Source organism: Salmo trutta, chromosome 24 (assembly GCF_901001165.1).
Source record: "Salmo trutta chromosome 24, fSalTru1.1, whole genome shotgun sequence".
NCBI classification, from domain to species: domain Eukaryota; kingdom Metazoa; phylum Chordata; class Actinopteri; order Salmoniformes; family Salmonidae; genus Salmo; species Salmo trutta.
This window is the reverse complement of record NC_042980.1, coordinates 32,426,087-32,444,049: the sequence shown is the minus strand read 5'-3', so window position 1 is coordinate 32,444,049 and position 17,963 is coordinate 32,426,087. Positions and strand designations below refer to the sequence as shown.

The following is a 17,963-nucleotide window of genomic DNA, read 5'->3' as shown; positions in this document are numbered from 1 at the left end:
TTTTATGGTTTGAATTTCTATGTTCAGGTTTTTGTATTTCTATGTTGGGTTTGTTTGGGATGATCTCCAATTAGAGGCAGCTGGTCCTCGTTGTCTCTAATTGGAGATCATACTTAAGTAGGGTTTTTTTTACACCTGGGTTGTGGGATCTTGTTTTTGTATTGCTCAGTGAAGCCTGTAGAACGTGACGTTCGTGTTTCTTTGTTTATTGTTTTTTGTAACGCCCTGGCCATAGAGAGGGGTTTTTGTTCTTTATTTTTGGTTAGGCCAGGGTGTTACATTGGGTGGGCGTTCTATGTTCATTTTTCTGTCTTTGTATTTCTTTGTTTTGGGCCATGTGTGGCTCCCAATCAGGCACAGCTGAAGTTCGTTGTTGCTGATTGGGAGTCACACATAAGCAGCCTATTTTTCCTTTGGGTTTTGTGGGTGATTGTTTTCTGTTGTGTTCATTTGGGACCAGACAGGACTGTTTGCTGTCGTTTGTTTTCGTGTTTGGTATAGAGTGTTTTGTTCATTAAAATCTTTAATTATGAATACACATCCTCCGCTGCACCTTGGTCTAATTCTAACGACAGGCGTTACAGAATCACCCACCAAAAAACGGACCAAGCAGCGGAGGAAAGAGAGGAACCAGGAGAAGAGCTATCGGGAGACGTGGACATGGGAGGAGATACTGGACGGTAAAGGACCATGGGCTCAAGCTGGGGAGTATCGCTGCCCGCAGTGGGAGATCGAGGCGGCGATAGCTGAGAGGCGCTGGTATGAAGCGAGGGAGCGCAGCAGACACGAGAGGCAGTCCCCCCCCAAAAAAAATGGTATAGTGTTCTGAGTATAATAAATATTTATCATGAGCACCTTGGTCTACTCCTTACGACGAGCGTCACACAGATTCCTAATTTAAAAAATATGCCCTGGCAAATAATCTTATGCTTGCTGGTGTAACCTAAAACATTATCCCAGTTTGATATGCAGTTGATGCATTTACTCCCATATCAGCTAAAAAAAAGAACGTCATGTTTTGGCAGGAGCGCCACTTTGGTTTTAGAAGTGGGGGACATAACCTGGTAGGAGGTCTGGGGGTCCTCCCCCATAATCTTTTGGGCATCTTCAGCTAATTTCATGCTTTTTTTTATACAATATGCTGTCTCTATTTAGAACAAAAAGTAAGCAAAAATGTCCCCAGTTATCAAGCTAGGTAAGAGATCATTATTAAATGTTTAACTTCACTAGGGTAGGGGGCAGCATTCGGAATTTTGGATGAAAAGCGTGCCCAAATTAAACTGCCTGCTACTCGGCCCCAGAAGGTAGGATACGCATATAGAAAACACTGACGTTTCTAAAACTGTTTGAATGATGTCTGTGAGTATAACAGAACTCATATGGCAGGCAAAAACCTGAGAAAAATCCAACCAGGAAGTGTGGAAATCTGAGGTTTGTAGTTTTTCAAGTGATTGCCTATACAGTATACAGTGACTTAGGGTTCATTTTGCACTTAAGGCTTCCACTAATGTCAAAAATCTTTAGAACATTGTTTCATGCTTCTACTGTGAATGGGGAGAGAACAAGAGCTGACTAAACAAGTGGACTGCCTGAGGCCAATGAGTTGTTTACTACGCGGTCACGCAGGTGCGCCGTTCCTTCTTTTTCCTCTGTAATGACTACGCTGTTGTCCAGTTGGAATATTATTTAAGATTTATGATGAAAAAAACCATAAGGATTGATTGTAAACATCGTTTGACATGTTTCTACAAACGGTAATGGAACTTTTTTACTTTTCCTCTAGGGTTTTGTGCTCATGCATTATGCCTTTGGAATAGTGATCTGAACGCGTGAACAAAACGGAGGTATTTGGACATAAATATAGAGTTTATCCAACAAAACAAACATTTCTTGTGGAAGTAGGAGTCCTGGGAGTGCATTCCGACGAAGATCAGCAATGGTAAGTGAAGATTTATAATACTATTTCTGAGTTTTGTTGACTCCAGAACTTGGCGGGTAATTGTATAGCTTGTTTTGATGGCTGAGCTCTGTACTCAGATTATTGCAAAGTGTGCTTTCGCCGGAAAACTTTTTTGAAATCTGACACAGCGGTTGCATTAAGGAGAAGTTTATCTTTGAATAACAGTGTTTTTTTATTTATTTTATCAACGTTTATGATGAGTATTTCTGTAAATTGTGCTCATTCACCGGAAGTTTTTGGAGGCAAAACATACCCTAGTGTCCCACATACCCTAGTGCGGTTAAGTAATTAATAAGACTGAACTAGATCAAAAGTATTCAATAATTATTGTGTTGCACCTTAAACCAATAGCCTAACAAATGAACAACTCTTGAAAAATACAAAGACTTTTGTTTGTCTTTATAAAGTATCCTTTATATCAAATTTCAGCTAGACCGTCCAGCCAGCCCGAGCCGCCTGCATGCCCGGACCCTACCAGTCTAGTTAATGACAACTCTTTCCCAACACAATTTCCTTCCCAGTTCACACTTTACATTTTTTAATTCCCAAAGGAAAGGTTTGGAAACAAAAGAAAAAAATATATAAAACACATACACCTCAAATATACATTAACACACACAGCAAATCATCCAATTAATCTCATAGGACTAATAGTACTGTAGAGCTCTTTTTACTTACACACATGGCTGGGTTGCCCCATCCTGTCCATACGGGTCCACCACCCTGCAGCGTCCCAACCCAACACCCCACTTACTCATCTTTAGGATCTTAGTGAAACATTCATTATTGGTTTCGGGTGTGTTAGGCCAAGGCCAGAGTGACAACCCACAGTACGGCAGACCCCCAGGGCCAGGACTGAGCAGCCCAGCAGCAACTCACCCATTTAGGCAATCCTAAATAGCTATCTCCCCTGGTGTGGGCAATAGACTCTTTTAGGCGTACTGTATTCCATATAAGGCATCCAGACCTTATGAAAGTTGCCCAGTATACCCTTAATCTTGTAATAAATCAAATCTAGTAATACATAACTTGACATTGTTTGAGGATAACATGCATTTCGTAGCCACTATGAATGCTTGGTTACAGTTTCTTCAGATGACAGTTTGCAGTATCTACTACAGTGTCTGTAAATAAATATTGATAATAGAAAGAGTCGAAGTACAACAAAAAATAAATAATCATAATTGAATAGGAAAAGGCCCAACGCTCACATAGCCTAGGCTACTATGGTGAGCGAGTGTTGCACCTTTTCATTTTCAATAAGTATTGATTACCCATTTATTTGTCTCTGCCTGCAAATCATCCTCCTAAAAGGTAGGCTATATCCTATAGATCTATGCTAAATGTAGCAAGTGTCGCTGTCATCATTTTTGCTGCTTCCAGCAGATCAGCTGCGCGTGTTGTCTCAATTAAATAAAGTAGGCTATAGCCTATGCATGGGAGGAGAATCACAGGGCAGTTGTCTTTCCAAGGAAATGTACTTTCTGAATAGGCCTATGATTAGGCTATAGTTTACTACCTTGTCTAGAAATAGGCCTAAATATTGATCACCCAACTCTGCTCTCTCCAACTACATCTAGCATATTGGCTGATATAGCCCAGTAATACAATATAAGGGCCATGTGAGAACCTCAGGTTATTTAACCTATATCTTAAGTTATTTTTTCGCATTTGATATTGCCTATAGGGTGCAAAATTTCTGGGAACATGGCTGGCATGTGAGCTGCATCACATACATTGTATTCGGAAAGTATTCAGACCCCTGACTCTTTCCACATTTTGTTTAATTACAGCCTTATTCTAAAATTGATGAAAGATTATTATTATCAATCCACACATAATACCCCATAATGACAAAGTGAAAGCAGGTTTTTAGAAATGTTTGCAAATGTATTAAAAATTAAAAACAGATACCTTATTTACATAAGAATTCTGACCCTTTGCCACGAGACTTCCATTGATCATCCTTGACATGTTTCTACAACTTGTTTGGAGTCTACCTGTGGTAAATTCATTTGATTGGACATGATTTGGAAAGGCACACACCCGTCTATATAAGGTCCCACAGTTGACAGTGCATATCAGATCAATAACCAAGCCATGAGGTTGAAGGAATTGTCCGGAGAGCACCGAGACAGGATTGTGTCGAGGCACAGATCTGGGGAAGGGTACCAAAACATTTCTGCAGCATTGAAGGTCCCCAAGAACACAGTGGCCTCCATCATTCTTAAATGGAAGAAGTTTGGAACCACCAAGACTTACTAGAGCTGGCCCCTCCAGCCAAACTGAGCAATCAGGGGAGAAGGGACTTGTTGAGGGAGGTGACCAAGAACCCGATGGCCACTCTGACAGAGCTCCAGAGTTCCTCTGTGGTGGGTGAGTCTTCCAGAAGGACAACCATCTCTGAAGCACTCCACCAATCAGGCCTTTATGTTAGTGGCCAGACTGAAGCCCCTCAGTAAAAGGCATATGACAGCCCACTTTGAGTTTGCCAAAAGGCACCTAAAAGACTCTCAGTCCATGAGAAACAAGATTCTCTGGTCTGATGAAATCAAGATTGAATTATTTTGCCTGAATGCCAAGCGTCAGGTCTGGAGGAAACCTGGCACCATCCCTATGCTGAAGCATGGTGGTGGCAGCATCATCCTGTGGGGATGTTTTTCAGCGGCAGGCACTGGGAGACTAGTCAGGATGGTGGAAAAGATTAACGGAGAAAAGTACAGAGAAATACTTGATGAAAACCTGCTCCAGTGCGCTCAGGATCTCAGACTGGGGTTAAGGTTCACCTTCCAACAGAACAACGACCCAAAGCACACAGCCAAGACAACGCAGGAGTAGCTTCGGGACAAGTCTCTGAATGTTCTTATGTGGCCCAGCTAGAGACTGGACTTGAACCCGATCAAACATATCTGGAGAGACTTAAAAATAGCTGTGCAGCGACGCTCCCCATTCATCCTGACAAAGCTTGAGAGAATCTGCAGAGAAGAATTGGAGTTTCTCCCCAAATACAGGTGTGCCAAGCTTGTAGCGTCATACCCAAGAAAACACGAGGCTGTAATCGCTGCCGAAGGTGCTTCAACAAAGTACTGATTAAAGGGTCTGAATACTTATGTAAATATAATATTTCATTTTTTTATATACATTTGAATAAGAATAAGGGTGTAACGTAACAAAATGTGTGAAAAAAAGTAATTGGGTCTGAAAATCAAATTTGTCACATGTGGCGAATACAACAGGTGTAGTAGACCTTACAGTGAAAAGTGTTAAAGTATTTGCTCAAATAAACTGAAGTAAAAAATGAATGAATAATAAATACAAATAAGGAAACAATAGAAAAATAACATAATTAAGAGCAACAATAATATAACAGTAGCAAGGCTATGTACAGGGGCTACCGGTACGGAGTCAATGTGCGGGGCACTGGTTAGTCGAGGTAATTGAGGTAATATGTACATGTAGGTAGAGGTAAAGTGACTATGCATGGATAAGAAACAGAGTAGCAGCAGCGTAAAAATGGGGGTGGGGAAATGCAAATAGTCCCGGAAGCCATTTGATTAACTGTTCAGGAGTCTTATGGCTTGGGGGTAGAAGCTGTTAAGAAGCCTTTCGGACCTAGACTTGGTGATCCGGTACCGCTTGCTGTGCGACAAACCTATCCCCCACACTCTGTGCTTTTATTTATTTATTTACCACTTTTTCTCTCCAATTTTGTGGTATCCAATTGGTAGTTACAGTCTTGTGCCATCGCTGCAACTCCTGTACGGACTCGGGAGAGGCGAAGGTCGAGAGCCGTGCGTCTTCCAACACACGACCCAGCCAAGCCGCACTGCTTCTTGACACAATGCCCACTTAACCCGGAAGCCAGCCACACCAATGTTTTGTTGAAAACACTGTACACCTGGCGACTGTGTCCGCGTGCATGTGCCCAGCCCACCACAGGAGTCCCTAGAGCACGATGGGACAAGGACATCCCGGCTGGCCAAACCCTTCCCTAACCCGGACAACGCTGGGCAAATTGTGAGCCACCTCATTGGTCACCCAGTCATGGCTGGCTGCGACAGAGTCTGGACTCAAACCAGGATCTCTAGTAGCACAGCTAGAGCTACGATGCAGTGCCTTAGGCAACTGCGCCACTAGGGAGGCAACGCACTGTGTTTTTTAAAGACTCAAACCCCTACACTAACAGTGCTGTCACACTTAAAGCCCTACTCCCATTCTAGTCTTGTCACATAACAATCATAATTAATGTTTACTTGTGCATGTGTGATATAGCACAGTCTATTGTTGAAAGACAAACTATTTTGCTGGGTGCTTCAGTAAAGTACTTAGTAAAGGGTCTGAATAGTTATGTAAATGTGATATTTCTTTTTTTTATATATATATACATTTGTCAAAATTATACATTTTAGAATAAGACTAACATTAAAAAAAATTGAAAATCTCAAGGGGTCTGAATACTTTCCGAATGCACTGTATAAACCAGGTGGTTCGAGCCCTGAATGCTGATTGGCTGAATACCATGGTACACTACATGACCAAAAGTATGTGGACACCTGCTCATCAAACATCTCATTCCAAAATCATGGGCATTAATATGGAGTTGGTACCTCCTTTTCTGCTATAACAGCTTTCCACTCTTCTGGGAAGGCTTTTCATTACATGTTGGAACATTGCTGCGGGGACTTGCTTCCAATCAGCCACGAGCATTAGTGAGGTCGGGCACTGATGCTGGGCGATTAGGCCTGGCTCGCAGTCTGCATTCCAATTCATCCCAAAGGTGTTCGATGGGGTTGAGGTCAGGGCTATGTGCAGGTCAGTCAAGTTCTTCCACAACGATTTCGACAAACTTTTTCTGTATGGACCTCGCTTTGTGCACGGGTCATTGTCATGCTGAAACAGGAAAGGTCCTTCCCAAAACTGTTTGCTGTAGTGTTAACATTTCCCTTCACTGGAACTAAGGGGCCTAGCCTGAACCATGAAAAACAGCCCCAGACCATTATTCCTCCTCCACCAAACTTTACAGTTGGCACTATGCATTGGGGCAGGTAGCATTGTCCTGGCATCCACCAAACCCATATTCATTCGTCAGACTGCCAGATGGTGATGCGTGATTCTTCACTCTAGAGAACGCGTTTCCACTGCTCCAGAGTCCACTGGCGGCGAGCTTTTCACCACTCCAGACAACACTTGGAATTACACATGGTGATCTTAGGCTTGTGTGCAGCTGCTGAGCCATGGAAACCCATTTCATTAAGTTCCCGATGAACAGTTCTTGTGCTGATGTTGCTTCCAGAGGCAGCTTGGAATTCGGTAGGAAGTGTTGGAACCGAGGACACAATACGCACTTCAGCTGTCAATGTCCCATTCTGTGAGCTTGTGTGGCCTACTACTTCATGGCTGAGCTGTTGTTGCTCCTAGATGTTTCCACTTCACAATAACATTACTTACCGTTGGCCGTGACAGCACTAGCAGGGCAGAAATTTGATGAACTGACTTGTTGGAAAGGTGGCATCCTATGATGGTTCCACGTTGAAAGTCACTGAGCTCTTCAGTAAGGCCATTCTACTGCCACTGTTTGTCTATGGAGATTGCATGGCGGTGTGCTCAATTTTATAAACCTGTCAGCAATGGGTGTGGCTGAAATAGGCGAATCCACTATATTGATAGGGTGTCCACATACTTTTGTGTATATATAGTGCATATCAGACTGTTTACCAGGGGTACGACTAAACATTTATTTTTACTGTTCTAAATACGTTGGTAACCAGTTTATAATAGCTGTCATGACGTTGGCCTGTGGGTAAGGTTTATGACCCCCCCATAAATACCTTTCTCCCTTCCCCTCTCTTTCTGACCCCACTGAAGGACTGTTGAATAGCCTGTGTTAAATATAGAGAGTCTGGGAACATCAAACAAATGGGGAAAAGGAACCATATTTTGGTAATAAAACCAGTTGGAAATATTTTACATTTACATTTAAGTCATTTAGCAGACGCTCTTATCCAGAGCGACTTACAAATTGGTGCATTCACCTTAAGATATCCAGTGGAAAAACCACTTTACAATAGTGCATCTAAATCTTTTTTGGGGGGGGGGGGGTAGAAGGATTACTTTATCCAATATGCTTTGGAACGTAATGAGTATGGATGTCAGTTCGGTTGTCATCTGAGACATTATGACTGATGACAGGTGGACATAAACTGTACCTGGGAAAGTATACACCCTCTAGTTATCAGAGTCACATGGAATTGTTATGCAATTGAAATGTTTGATATTGAAATTGTTTGTTAGGAGATTAAATGTAATTTTAGCTTCCAAATGAGGGAATTGGGTTTTCATAAGGAAAGTGCCCTGCTTGATCAGTGGCCCGCCCCTGTGAAGAGACAGGGGTTATAAATGATGAAACACATCCTTCCCCCTCTCCACTATATAAGCCTTTGACGAAAGGATAACCACATGTTCCACTACGTGAGGTCTGCAGCCTCTGCGTTATAAGGACACACATGTCAAGTACAGAACTAAGCCAACCTCGGCGTGAGCTTTGGTGGCGAATGGTATGAACTTTGAGCTTATTCACTACAGAAGTGATACTTCCTAGCCGTTGAGTTAGCAGCGGCCGCTGTAGACGTGGGCTAGGAAAGGACGGACGACGGATCCAGTCTAACAACCACAGACGAAGATACCACCACGTATCCACTTTACCACCATTGACATTCTTCCGAGTACAGGAAGATCTGTTGGCCAACCCGGCCACCAATCTACCGAAGTGCAGCTCAGAGGAAATATTTATTGCATTTTCCTTTTCCAAATGGGCGGTAATTTAGAATGCATAAGATAATGTATTTACGATAGCATAGCTGCTGTTTCTTTGTTCCGAAGTCTTCCCGCTCTTTCATTTAAGCCAACCCCCTTCCTTTGTGTAACAAATGTCGGCTCCGTCCACCAGGGACGTTTTCTGTATGACATCATTTGTATTCTGTGTATATGTAATTCTGTGTGATTAGTTTAGGTATTTAGTAAATAAATAATTAAAGCAATACAATTAATTTTGTATTGCTGATTCAACTTGTTAGCCAGGGTGTCGGGTCGCGTCAATTCGTATCTGGTATTAGGTTATAAACAAACCATGCGGAAATCTGAGGTTTGTAGTTTTTCAAGTGATTGCCTATCCAATATAGTGTCTATGGGGTCATATTGCACTTCCTAAGGCTTCCACTAGATGTCAACAGTCTTTAGAACGTTGTTTCAGGCTTCTACTGTGAATGGGGAGCGAATAAGAGCTGTTTCAGTCAGGTGTCTGGCAGTCGGCCATTATTTTAGTTACGCGCGCGGCCATGTGCATGAGCTCAGTTCTCTTTCCTTCATGACAACAAAGGAATTGTCCGGTTGGAATATTTTTGAAGATTTATGATAACATCCTAAAGATTGATTCTACACATCGTTTGACATGTTTCTACAAACTGTAATATACCTTTTTTGACTTTTCGTCTGGATTTTAGTGAACCTAACGCGCAAACAAAATGGAGGTATTTGGACATAAAGATTAACTTTATCGAACAAAACAAACATTTATTGTGGAACTGGGAGTGCATTCCGATGAAGATCATCAAAGGTAAGTGAATATTTATAATGCTATTTCTGACTTTTGTTGACTCCACAACATGGCGGGTATCTGTATGGCTTGTTTTGGTGACTGAGCGCTGTACACAGATTATTGCAAAGTATGCATTCGACGTAAAGCTTTTTTGAAATCTGACACAGCGGTTGCATTAAGGAGAAGTGTATCTTTCAATTCAACGCATAACAGTTGTATATTTATCAACGTTTATGATGAGTATTTCTGTAAATTGATGTGCTCATTCACCGAAAGTTTTGGGAGGCAAAACATTTCTGAACATTATACGCCAATGTAAAATGGGGTTTTTGGATATAAATATGAACTTTATCGAGCAAAACATACATGTTATGTGTAACATGAAGTCCTATGAGTGCCATCTGATGACGATCATCAAAGGTTAGTGATTCATTTTAGCTGTATTTCTGTTTTTGTGATGCCTCTCCTTGCTTAAATGGCTGTGTGGTTTTTCTTGTCTAGGTGCTGTCCTAACATAATCTAATGCTATGCTTTCGCCGTAAAGCCTTTTTGAAATCGGACACTGTGGTTGGATTAATGGGAAGTTTATCTTTAAAATGGTGTATAATACTTGTATGTGTGAAATTTGAATTGAGATTTTTGTTGTTTTGAATTTGGCACTCTGCTATTTCACTGGATGTTGGCGAGTGGGACGCTACCGTCCCACATAACCTTTCTGGGGTAACTTCTTGTTAATCCAACCGCATTAGATTTCAAAAAGGCTTTACGGCGAAAGCATACCATGTGATTATCTGAGGACAGCACCCCACACCAAAATACTTTTCCAAACCAGCACAGGCATCACAAACACATATAGCGATAAAATAAATCACTTACCTTTGAAGATCTTCCTCTGTTTGCAATCCCAATGGTCCCAGCTACACAACAAATGATCGTTTTGTTCGATAAAGTCCTTTTTTATATCCCAAAAATGTCAGTTTTAGTTGGCACGTTGATTCAGTAATCCACTCGTTCAACATGCATACAAACGAATCCAAAAAGATACCAGTAAAGTTTGTCCAAACAAGTAAAACAATGTTCCTAACTAATCCTCAGGTACTCTAATATCTAAATAAACAATAACATTTAAGATGGAGAATAGTATATTCAATAGGGAAGATGAATAACGAAGAGCGTGCAACATTGACGCGCACAACAAGACTACTTTTCTAATGAGAGACACCTTGGAAAACTACAACTACTCGTTCGTTTTTCAAAAAACAAGCCTGAAACCCTTTCTAAAGACTTGACATCTAGTGGAAGCCATAGGAACTGCAGTCTGGGAGGAATTATTTTGAATATCCCATAGGCTTGCATTGAAATGGCCGTGACCTCAAAAATATTCCGGATGGATTCTCCTCGGGTTTTTGCCTGCCATATCAGTTCTGTTATACACAGACATTATCTTAACAGTTTTAGAAACTTCAGAGTTTTCTATCCAATTCTTCCAATTATATGCATATCCTAGCTTCTGGGCCTGAGTAACAGGCAGTTTACTTTGGGCATGTCAGTCATCTGGAATTCAGGATACTGCTCCCTAGTCTTAAGGACTTTTAAAGAACATGCACCTGTGGAACGGTCGTTGAGACACTAACAGCTTACAGATGGTAGGCAATTAAGATCACAGCTATGAAAACTTAGGACACTAAAGAGGCCTTTCTACTGACTCTGAAAACACCAAAAGAAAGATGCCCAGCGTCCCTGCTCATCTGCATGAATGTGCCTTAGGCATGCTACAAAGAGTCATGAGGACTGCAAATGTGACCAGGGCAAAAAATTGCAATGTCTGTACTGTGAGATGCCTAAGACAGTGTTACAGGGAGAAAGGACGGACAGCTGATCATCCTCGCAGTAGCAGACCATGTGTAACAACTCCTGCACAGGATCAGTACATCTCATAACATCACACCTTCGGGACAGGTACAGGATGGCAACAACAACTGCCGAGTTACACCAGGAATGCACAATCCCTCCAGTGCTCAGACTGTCCGCAATAGGCTGAGAGAGGCTGGACTGAGGGCTTGTAGGCCTGTTGTAAGCCCGGTCCTCACCAGACATCACCAGCAACAACGTCGCCTATGGGCACAAACCCACCATCGCTGGACCAGACAGGACTGGCAAAAAGTCTTCACTGACTAGTCGCGGTTTTGTCTCACCAGGGGTGATGGTCGGATTCGTGTTTATCGTCGAAGGAATGAGTGTTACACTGAGGCCTGTACTCTGGAGTGGGATCGATTTTGGCGGTGGAGGGTCCGTCATGGTCTGGGGCGGTGTGTCACAGCATCATCGGACTGAGCTTGTTGTCATTGCAGGCAATCTCAACGCTATGTGTTTACAGGGAAGACATCCTCCTCCCTCATGTGGTACCCTTCCTGCAGGCTCATCCTGACATGATCCTCCAGCATGACAATGCCACCAGCCATACTGCGCGTGATTTCCTGCAAGACAAGAATGTCAGTGTTCTGCTATGGCCAGCAAAGAGCCCGGATCTCAATCCCATTGAGCATGTCTGGGACCTGTTGGATCGGAGGGTGAGGGCTAGGGCCATTCCCCACAAATGTCCGGGAACTTGCAGCTGCCTTGGTGGAAGAGTGGGGTAACATCTCACAGCAAGAACTGGCAAATCTGGTGCAGTCCTTGAGGAGATGCACTGCAGAACTTAATGCAGCTGGTGGCCACACAAAAATACTGAATGTTACATTTGATTTTGACCTCCCAACCCTTTGTTCAGGGACACATTATTACATTTCTGTTAGTCATATGTCTGGAACTTATTCAGTTTGTCTCAGTTGAGTCTTGATATGGTCATGCAAATATTTACACATGTTAAGTTTGCTGAAAATAAACACAGTTGACAGTGAGAGGACGTTTCTTTTTTTGCCGAGTTTATATGCACACATATACATACATATACAGTTGAAGTCGTACGTTTACATACACTTACGTTGGAGTCATTAAAACTCCGTTTTCAACCACTCCACAAATGTCATGTCCTAACCAACTTGCCAAAACCACAGTTTAACATCTACTTTGGGCATGACACAAGTAATTTTTCCAACAATTGTTTACAGACAGATTATTTCAATTACAATTCACTGTATCAGGTTTACATACAGTAAGTTGACTGTGCCTTTAAACAGCTTGGAAAATTCCAGAAAATGATGTCATGGCTTTAGATACTTCTGATAGGCTAATTGACATCATTTGAGTCAATTGGAGGTGTACTTGTGGATGTATTTCAAGGCCTACCTTCAAACTCAGTGCCTCTTTGCTTGACATCATGGGAAAATCAAAAGAAATCAGCCAAGACCTCAGAAAAAAACTGTAGACCACCACAAGTCTGGTTCATCCTTGGGAGCAATTTCTAAATGCCTGAAGGTACCACGTTCATCTGTACAAACAATAGTACGCAAGTATAAACACCATGGGACCACGCAGCTGTCATACCGCTCAGGAAGGAGATGCATTCTGTCTCCTAGAGATGAACGTACTTTGATGCAAAAAGTGCAAATCAATCCCAGAACAACAGCAAAGGACCTTGTGAAGAAACAGGTGCAAAAGTATCTATATCCACAGTAAAACGAGTCATATATCTACATAACCTGAAAGGCCGATCAGCAAGGAAGAAGCCACTGCTCCAAAACCGCCATGAAAAAGCCAGACTACGATTTGCAACTGCACATGGGGACAAAGATCGTACTTTTTGGAGCAATGTCCTCTGGTCTGATGAAACATAAATAGAACTGTTTGGCCATAATGACCGTTGTCATGTTTGGAGGAAAAAGGGGGAAGCTTGCAAGCCGAAGAACACCATCCCAACCGTGAAGCACGGGGTGGCAGCATCATGTTGTGGGGGTGCTTTGCTGCAGGAGGGACTGGTACACTTCACAAAATTGATGGCATCATGAGGGAGGAAAATTATGTGGATATATTGAAGCAACATTGGAGTGGCCATCACAAGCCCTGACCTCAATCCCATAGAACATTTGTGGGCAGAACTGAAAAAGTGTGTGCGAGCAAGGAGGCCTACAAAGCTGACTTGGTTACATCAGCTCTGTCAGGAGGTATGGGCCAAAATTCACCCAACTTATTGTGGGAAGCTTGTGGAAGGCTACCTGAAAAGTTTGACCCAAGTTATACAATTTAAAGGCAATTCTACCAAATACTAATTGAGTGTATGTAAACTTCTGACCCGCTGGGAATGTGATGAAAGAAATAAAAGCTGAAATCATTCTCTCTACTCTTATTCTGACATTTCACATTCTTAAAATGAAGTGGTGATCCTAACTGACCTAAGACAGGGAATTTTTTCTTGGATTAATTGTCAGGAATTGTGAAAAACTGAGTTTAAATGTATTTAGCTAAGATGTATGTAAACTTTTGACTTCAACTGTAGGTCAGGTAATTGCTACCTTGTGGCTCAGCAGTCTAAGGCACTGCATCTTAGTGCTAGAGGTGTCACTACAGACCCTGGTTTGATCCAGGCTGTATCACAAACGGCCGTGATCGGGAGTCCCATAGGGTGGCGCACAATTGGCCTGGTTAAGGAAGGGTTGCCTGCCGTCCTGTACCTTTGCCTGCCCGTGTTCGAATTAATAAAGTTTTGTTACTTCGACACTGTCTGCACCTGGATCTTACCTTCAAACGTGATAGATTCACATGATTAACTCGTCAAGCTTTGAATATTTGAATCGGCGGTGTCGTGTTTGGGTAACAGCCAAAACGTGCACCCCTTGGGGTCTCCAGGACCGAGTTTGGGAAATGCTGTACTAGACATTTATATAGTGTATTACAATAAAGGTCAATTCGGGGTCTGTCTGTGTATTGTAATTGTTTTATCAATGTTTATTAGCTTCTGAATCTCAGTCTTCAGCCCAGCGAGTGAGTTTATGAGCTGTAGTAACAAGTGACTCGGATTGCATTACGTAGCCACCACACTGAATGCTGGAAAGTCCCGCCTGTTTCCCACTTAATTCGCTGAAAGGCCCGTCACATCTTGGCAGAAAGATACGTATACACGCACGGCGCTGTCAAACGAAGCACGACGCTGAAAATCTATCCACATAAACTAGTTTGACAAACTCATAAGGTGGTATATTGAATTCAATAGAAGAAAACAGAGGGAGAGCAATATACCGCCAGTTCCTTAAATGTTATCTAAGTGGGCCGGGGGAACACTTGAAATGCACTAACTTGAAATATGTAGTTAGGCTGTTATAGTATTATACACTAAGTATACAAAACATTAAGAACACCTACTCCTTCCAAGACATTGACAGATCAGGTGAAAACTATGATCCCTTATTGATGTCACTTGTTAAATCCACTTCAATCAGTGTAGGTGAAGGGGAGGAGACAGTTAAAAAAATATATATATATATATATATATATATATATATATATTAGACAGTTGAGACATGGATTGTGTATGTGTGCTGTTCAAAGGGTGAATGGGCAAGACAAAATATATATAAGCGCCTTGGAATGGGGTATGGTAGTAGGTGCCTGGCGCACCGGTTTGTGTCAAGAACTGCAACAATGTTGGGTTTTTCACACTCAACATGGGCCAGCATACCTGTGGAACACTGTCGACACCTTGTAGAGTCCATTCTCCGACGAATTGAGGCTGTTCTGAGGGCAAAAGGAAGGTTGTTCAGGTAATCTGGAAGAGTCCTGGGGGGTCAGAGTCCAGTGCCTGAACTGTTCATAGCTGGAGGGATTGTAGCACCCTGAAGGACTGCTAAACAGGTTAGACAACACTGCTGCACTGGTAAAGTCCACACAGGTAAAGACAACACTGCTACACAGGTAAAGACAATACATTCTCAGATTTGTGATTTGAATGTGCTGACTCTGTAGACATGTCTATGTAGGTCTAGGGTACATATAAAGGCTCTGCGTCACATTACTGTGTGATTCGTAGTGTTAGAACTGCTTAAATCATGTCTTATTATATGTTAATGCTGTATATCCAGCAGTGTGTAATGATGTCTCTCTGCAGAGCAAGGCTCATCTGTACTGGCTGTGGTCCTGCCATCATCTTGATTCTACTTGTATTGGCCTTCTTTCTATCATTCATGTTGTGGCATCGCATGATAGGCAAGAAAGGTAACACCATCCTCTGTCAAACATCCTATAGATCAGATTCAGAAATGTGTAAGAGGCGTAGTTCAATATTACAAGAGGCGAAAACTCTTCATTCTTATGATCTGGGTTGACCAGAGTCAATCCATCTCAAGTGTGCATAGTCCCAGTGACACCAGTTGATTTGCTACAAGGTGGTAGACCTTGAATCAGAGATAGAAAGTATCAACTGAAGAGGGGAGAAAAGAGAGCAATACAGAACAAAAGTCTATCTTTCTGGTAAGAGATATAAAGCCTACAATTTATAGAAAGTTGCTATCCCTTATTCTCATAATGATCACTGCCACTCCCCTTTGTATAATCCTGTCCTTTATTCCTCTCTTATTCTCCATTGTGTTGTGGATGACCTGTAGCTACATAGAGAAGGTCTGATGTGTAGAGTCAACTGGAAGAAGGTAGAGTAAGATGATGCACTTTACTTGTCCAAGTCACATGATCATACAGCACATCAGTTTCTGAATATTGCTACGTGGAAGTTTTGTCTAAACAGAAAAACACTGAATGATGTGTTAATGATGTGTTAATGATCTTAATAGCAACTCATTCTTCAGGTGAGGGAGTTTGTTTACATGTAGTCATTTTTAAATGGTTTCTGCTGTTCTATATTATTTTACATTTACTGTCAATTACATAGTGACCCTGAACCCAAATTAGACTCATTGTTTGTTTTAATTTGACAGGAGATAGAAATCATCCTGACCAGTTCACAAAGACCCCAGAGGTTCCTTCGGGTTAGTAATGTGTGCTACCTACATTATGGAATATTCCCAGTTGTTCCGAGGAATTATTGTTCTGTTGATTTAAAAAAAAAGAATTTAATAGGAAATGGGAAGATAGAGGGGACATTTGATAATAATACAGATACAAAGGCAAAGAATGTGAGCTACAGGTCTCCAGACAGACACACAGAGTAACCCCAACTGACAGGTGACTTTCATTGATGGTTCAATCCCCCTCGCTTTCCCCGCTCATGTATGCTGTACTCATTCTGTGTTTCAGTGTCAGTCAGTCCGGGACAGGTCTGAGAATCAGGACAGCATTCTACTCCTAAATCGCTCACGCATCCTGTCAGTGCAGACACACACCCTACTCTGGACCAACACAGCCAGATCCAAACAGCCATGAATCTCAGAACCCACAGAGAGAACTAGAGAAGGAGGCAGCTCTGCAGCCCTCAGCCACCCCAGAGGAGACTCAGGGCCCTACACCACCCCCACCAGATCATAGCCAGGCTCAGAGCCCTACACCACCCCCACCAGATCATAGCCCAGCTCAGAGCCCTTTACCACCCCCACCAGATCATAGCCAGGATCAGAGCCCTACACCACCCCCACCAGATCATAGCCAGGATCAGAGCCCTACACCACCCCCACCAGATCATAGCCAGGCTCAGAGCCCTACACCACCCCCACCAGATCATAGCCCGGCTCAGAGCCCTACACCACCCCCACCAGATCATAGCCAGGCTCAGAGCCCTACACCACCCCCACCAGATCATAGCCAGGCTCAGAGCCCTACACCACCCCCACCAGATCATAGCCAGGCTCAGAGCCCTACACAGATCATAGCCAGGCTCAGAGCCCTACACAGATCATAGCCAGGCTCAGAGCCCTACACCACCCCTTAGAGGTACAGCTGGAGCAGCTCCAGAAAACAGACAGACATCGACAGATGAATGAACCTCCCAAGGCAGACAGGTCCAGCAGCAGAGGAACACACACCCACTGAACACTCTCACAAACTCTACTTATTGGACCACATTAAATCATTATGCACTTCCATTTTTTTTATTAAACAACACATTCAATATTGCTTCTAGACAATGACTATAAGCAGCCTGGTCTCATAGACTAGATGTAACAGAGTACATGTAATTTTTAAATTTAAATTATTTTTTTTCACCTTTATTTAACAAGGTTAGCTAGTTGAGAACAAGTTCTCATTTACAACTGCGACCTGGCCAAGATAAAGCAAAGCAGTGCGACACAAACAACAGTTACACATGGAATAAACAAGCATACAGTCAATAAAACAATAGAAAAAAAGTTTATATACAAGTGTGTGCAGATGGCGTGAGGAGGTAGGCAATAAATAGGCCACAGTAGCGAAGTAATTGCAATTTAGCAGATTAACACTGGAGTGATACATGAGCAGATGATGATGTGCAAGTAAAGATACTGGTGTGCAAAAGAGCAGAAAAGTAAATAAAAACAATATGGGGGATGA

General features: G+C 42.5%; 1 protein-coding gene across 1 annotated transcript in view; it reads left to right on the top strand.

Moving 5' to 3' along the window:
* Window positions 1-17,334, top strand: part of LOC115160532 (histone-lysine N-methyltransferase SETD1B) — a 32,540-nt gene extending 15,206 nt beyond the window's left edge. The window contains exon 10 of the mRNA XM_029710698.1: window positions 16,810-17,334. Coding sequence (XP_029566558.1) covers window positions 16,810-17,334 — 525 coding nt within the window. The remainder of the gene's footprint in view (window positions 1-16,809) is intronic.
* The last annotated feature ends 629 nt before the right edge of the window (window positions 17,335-17,963 follow it).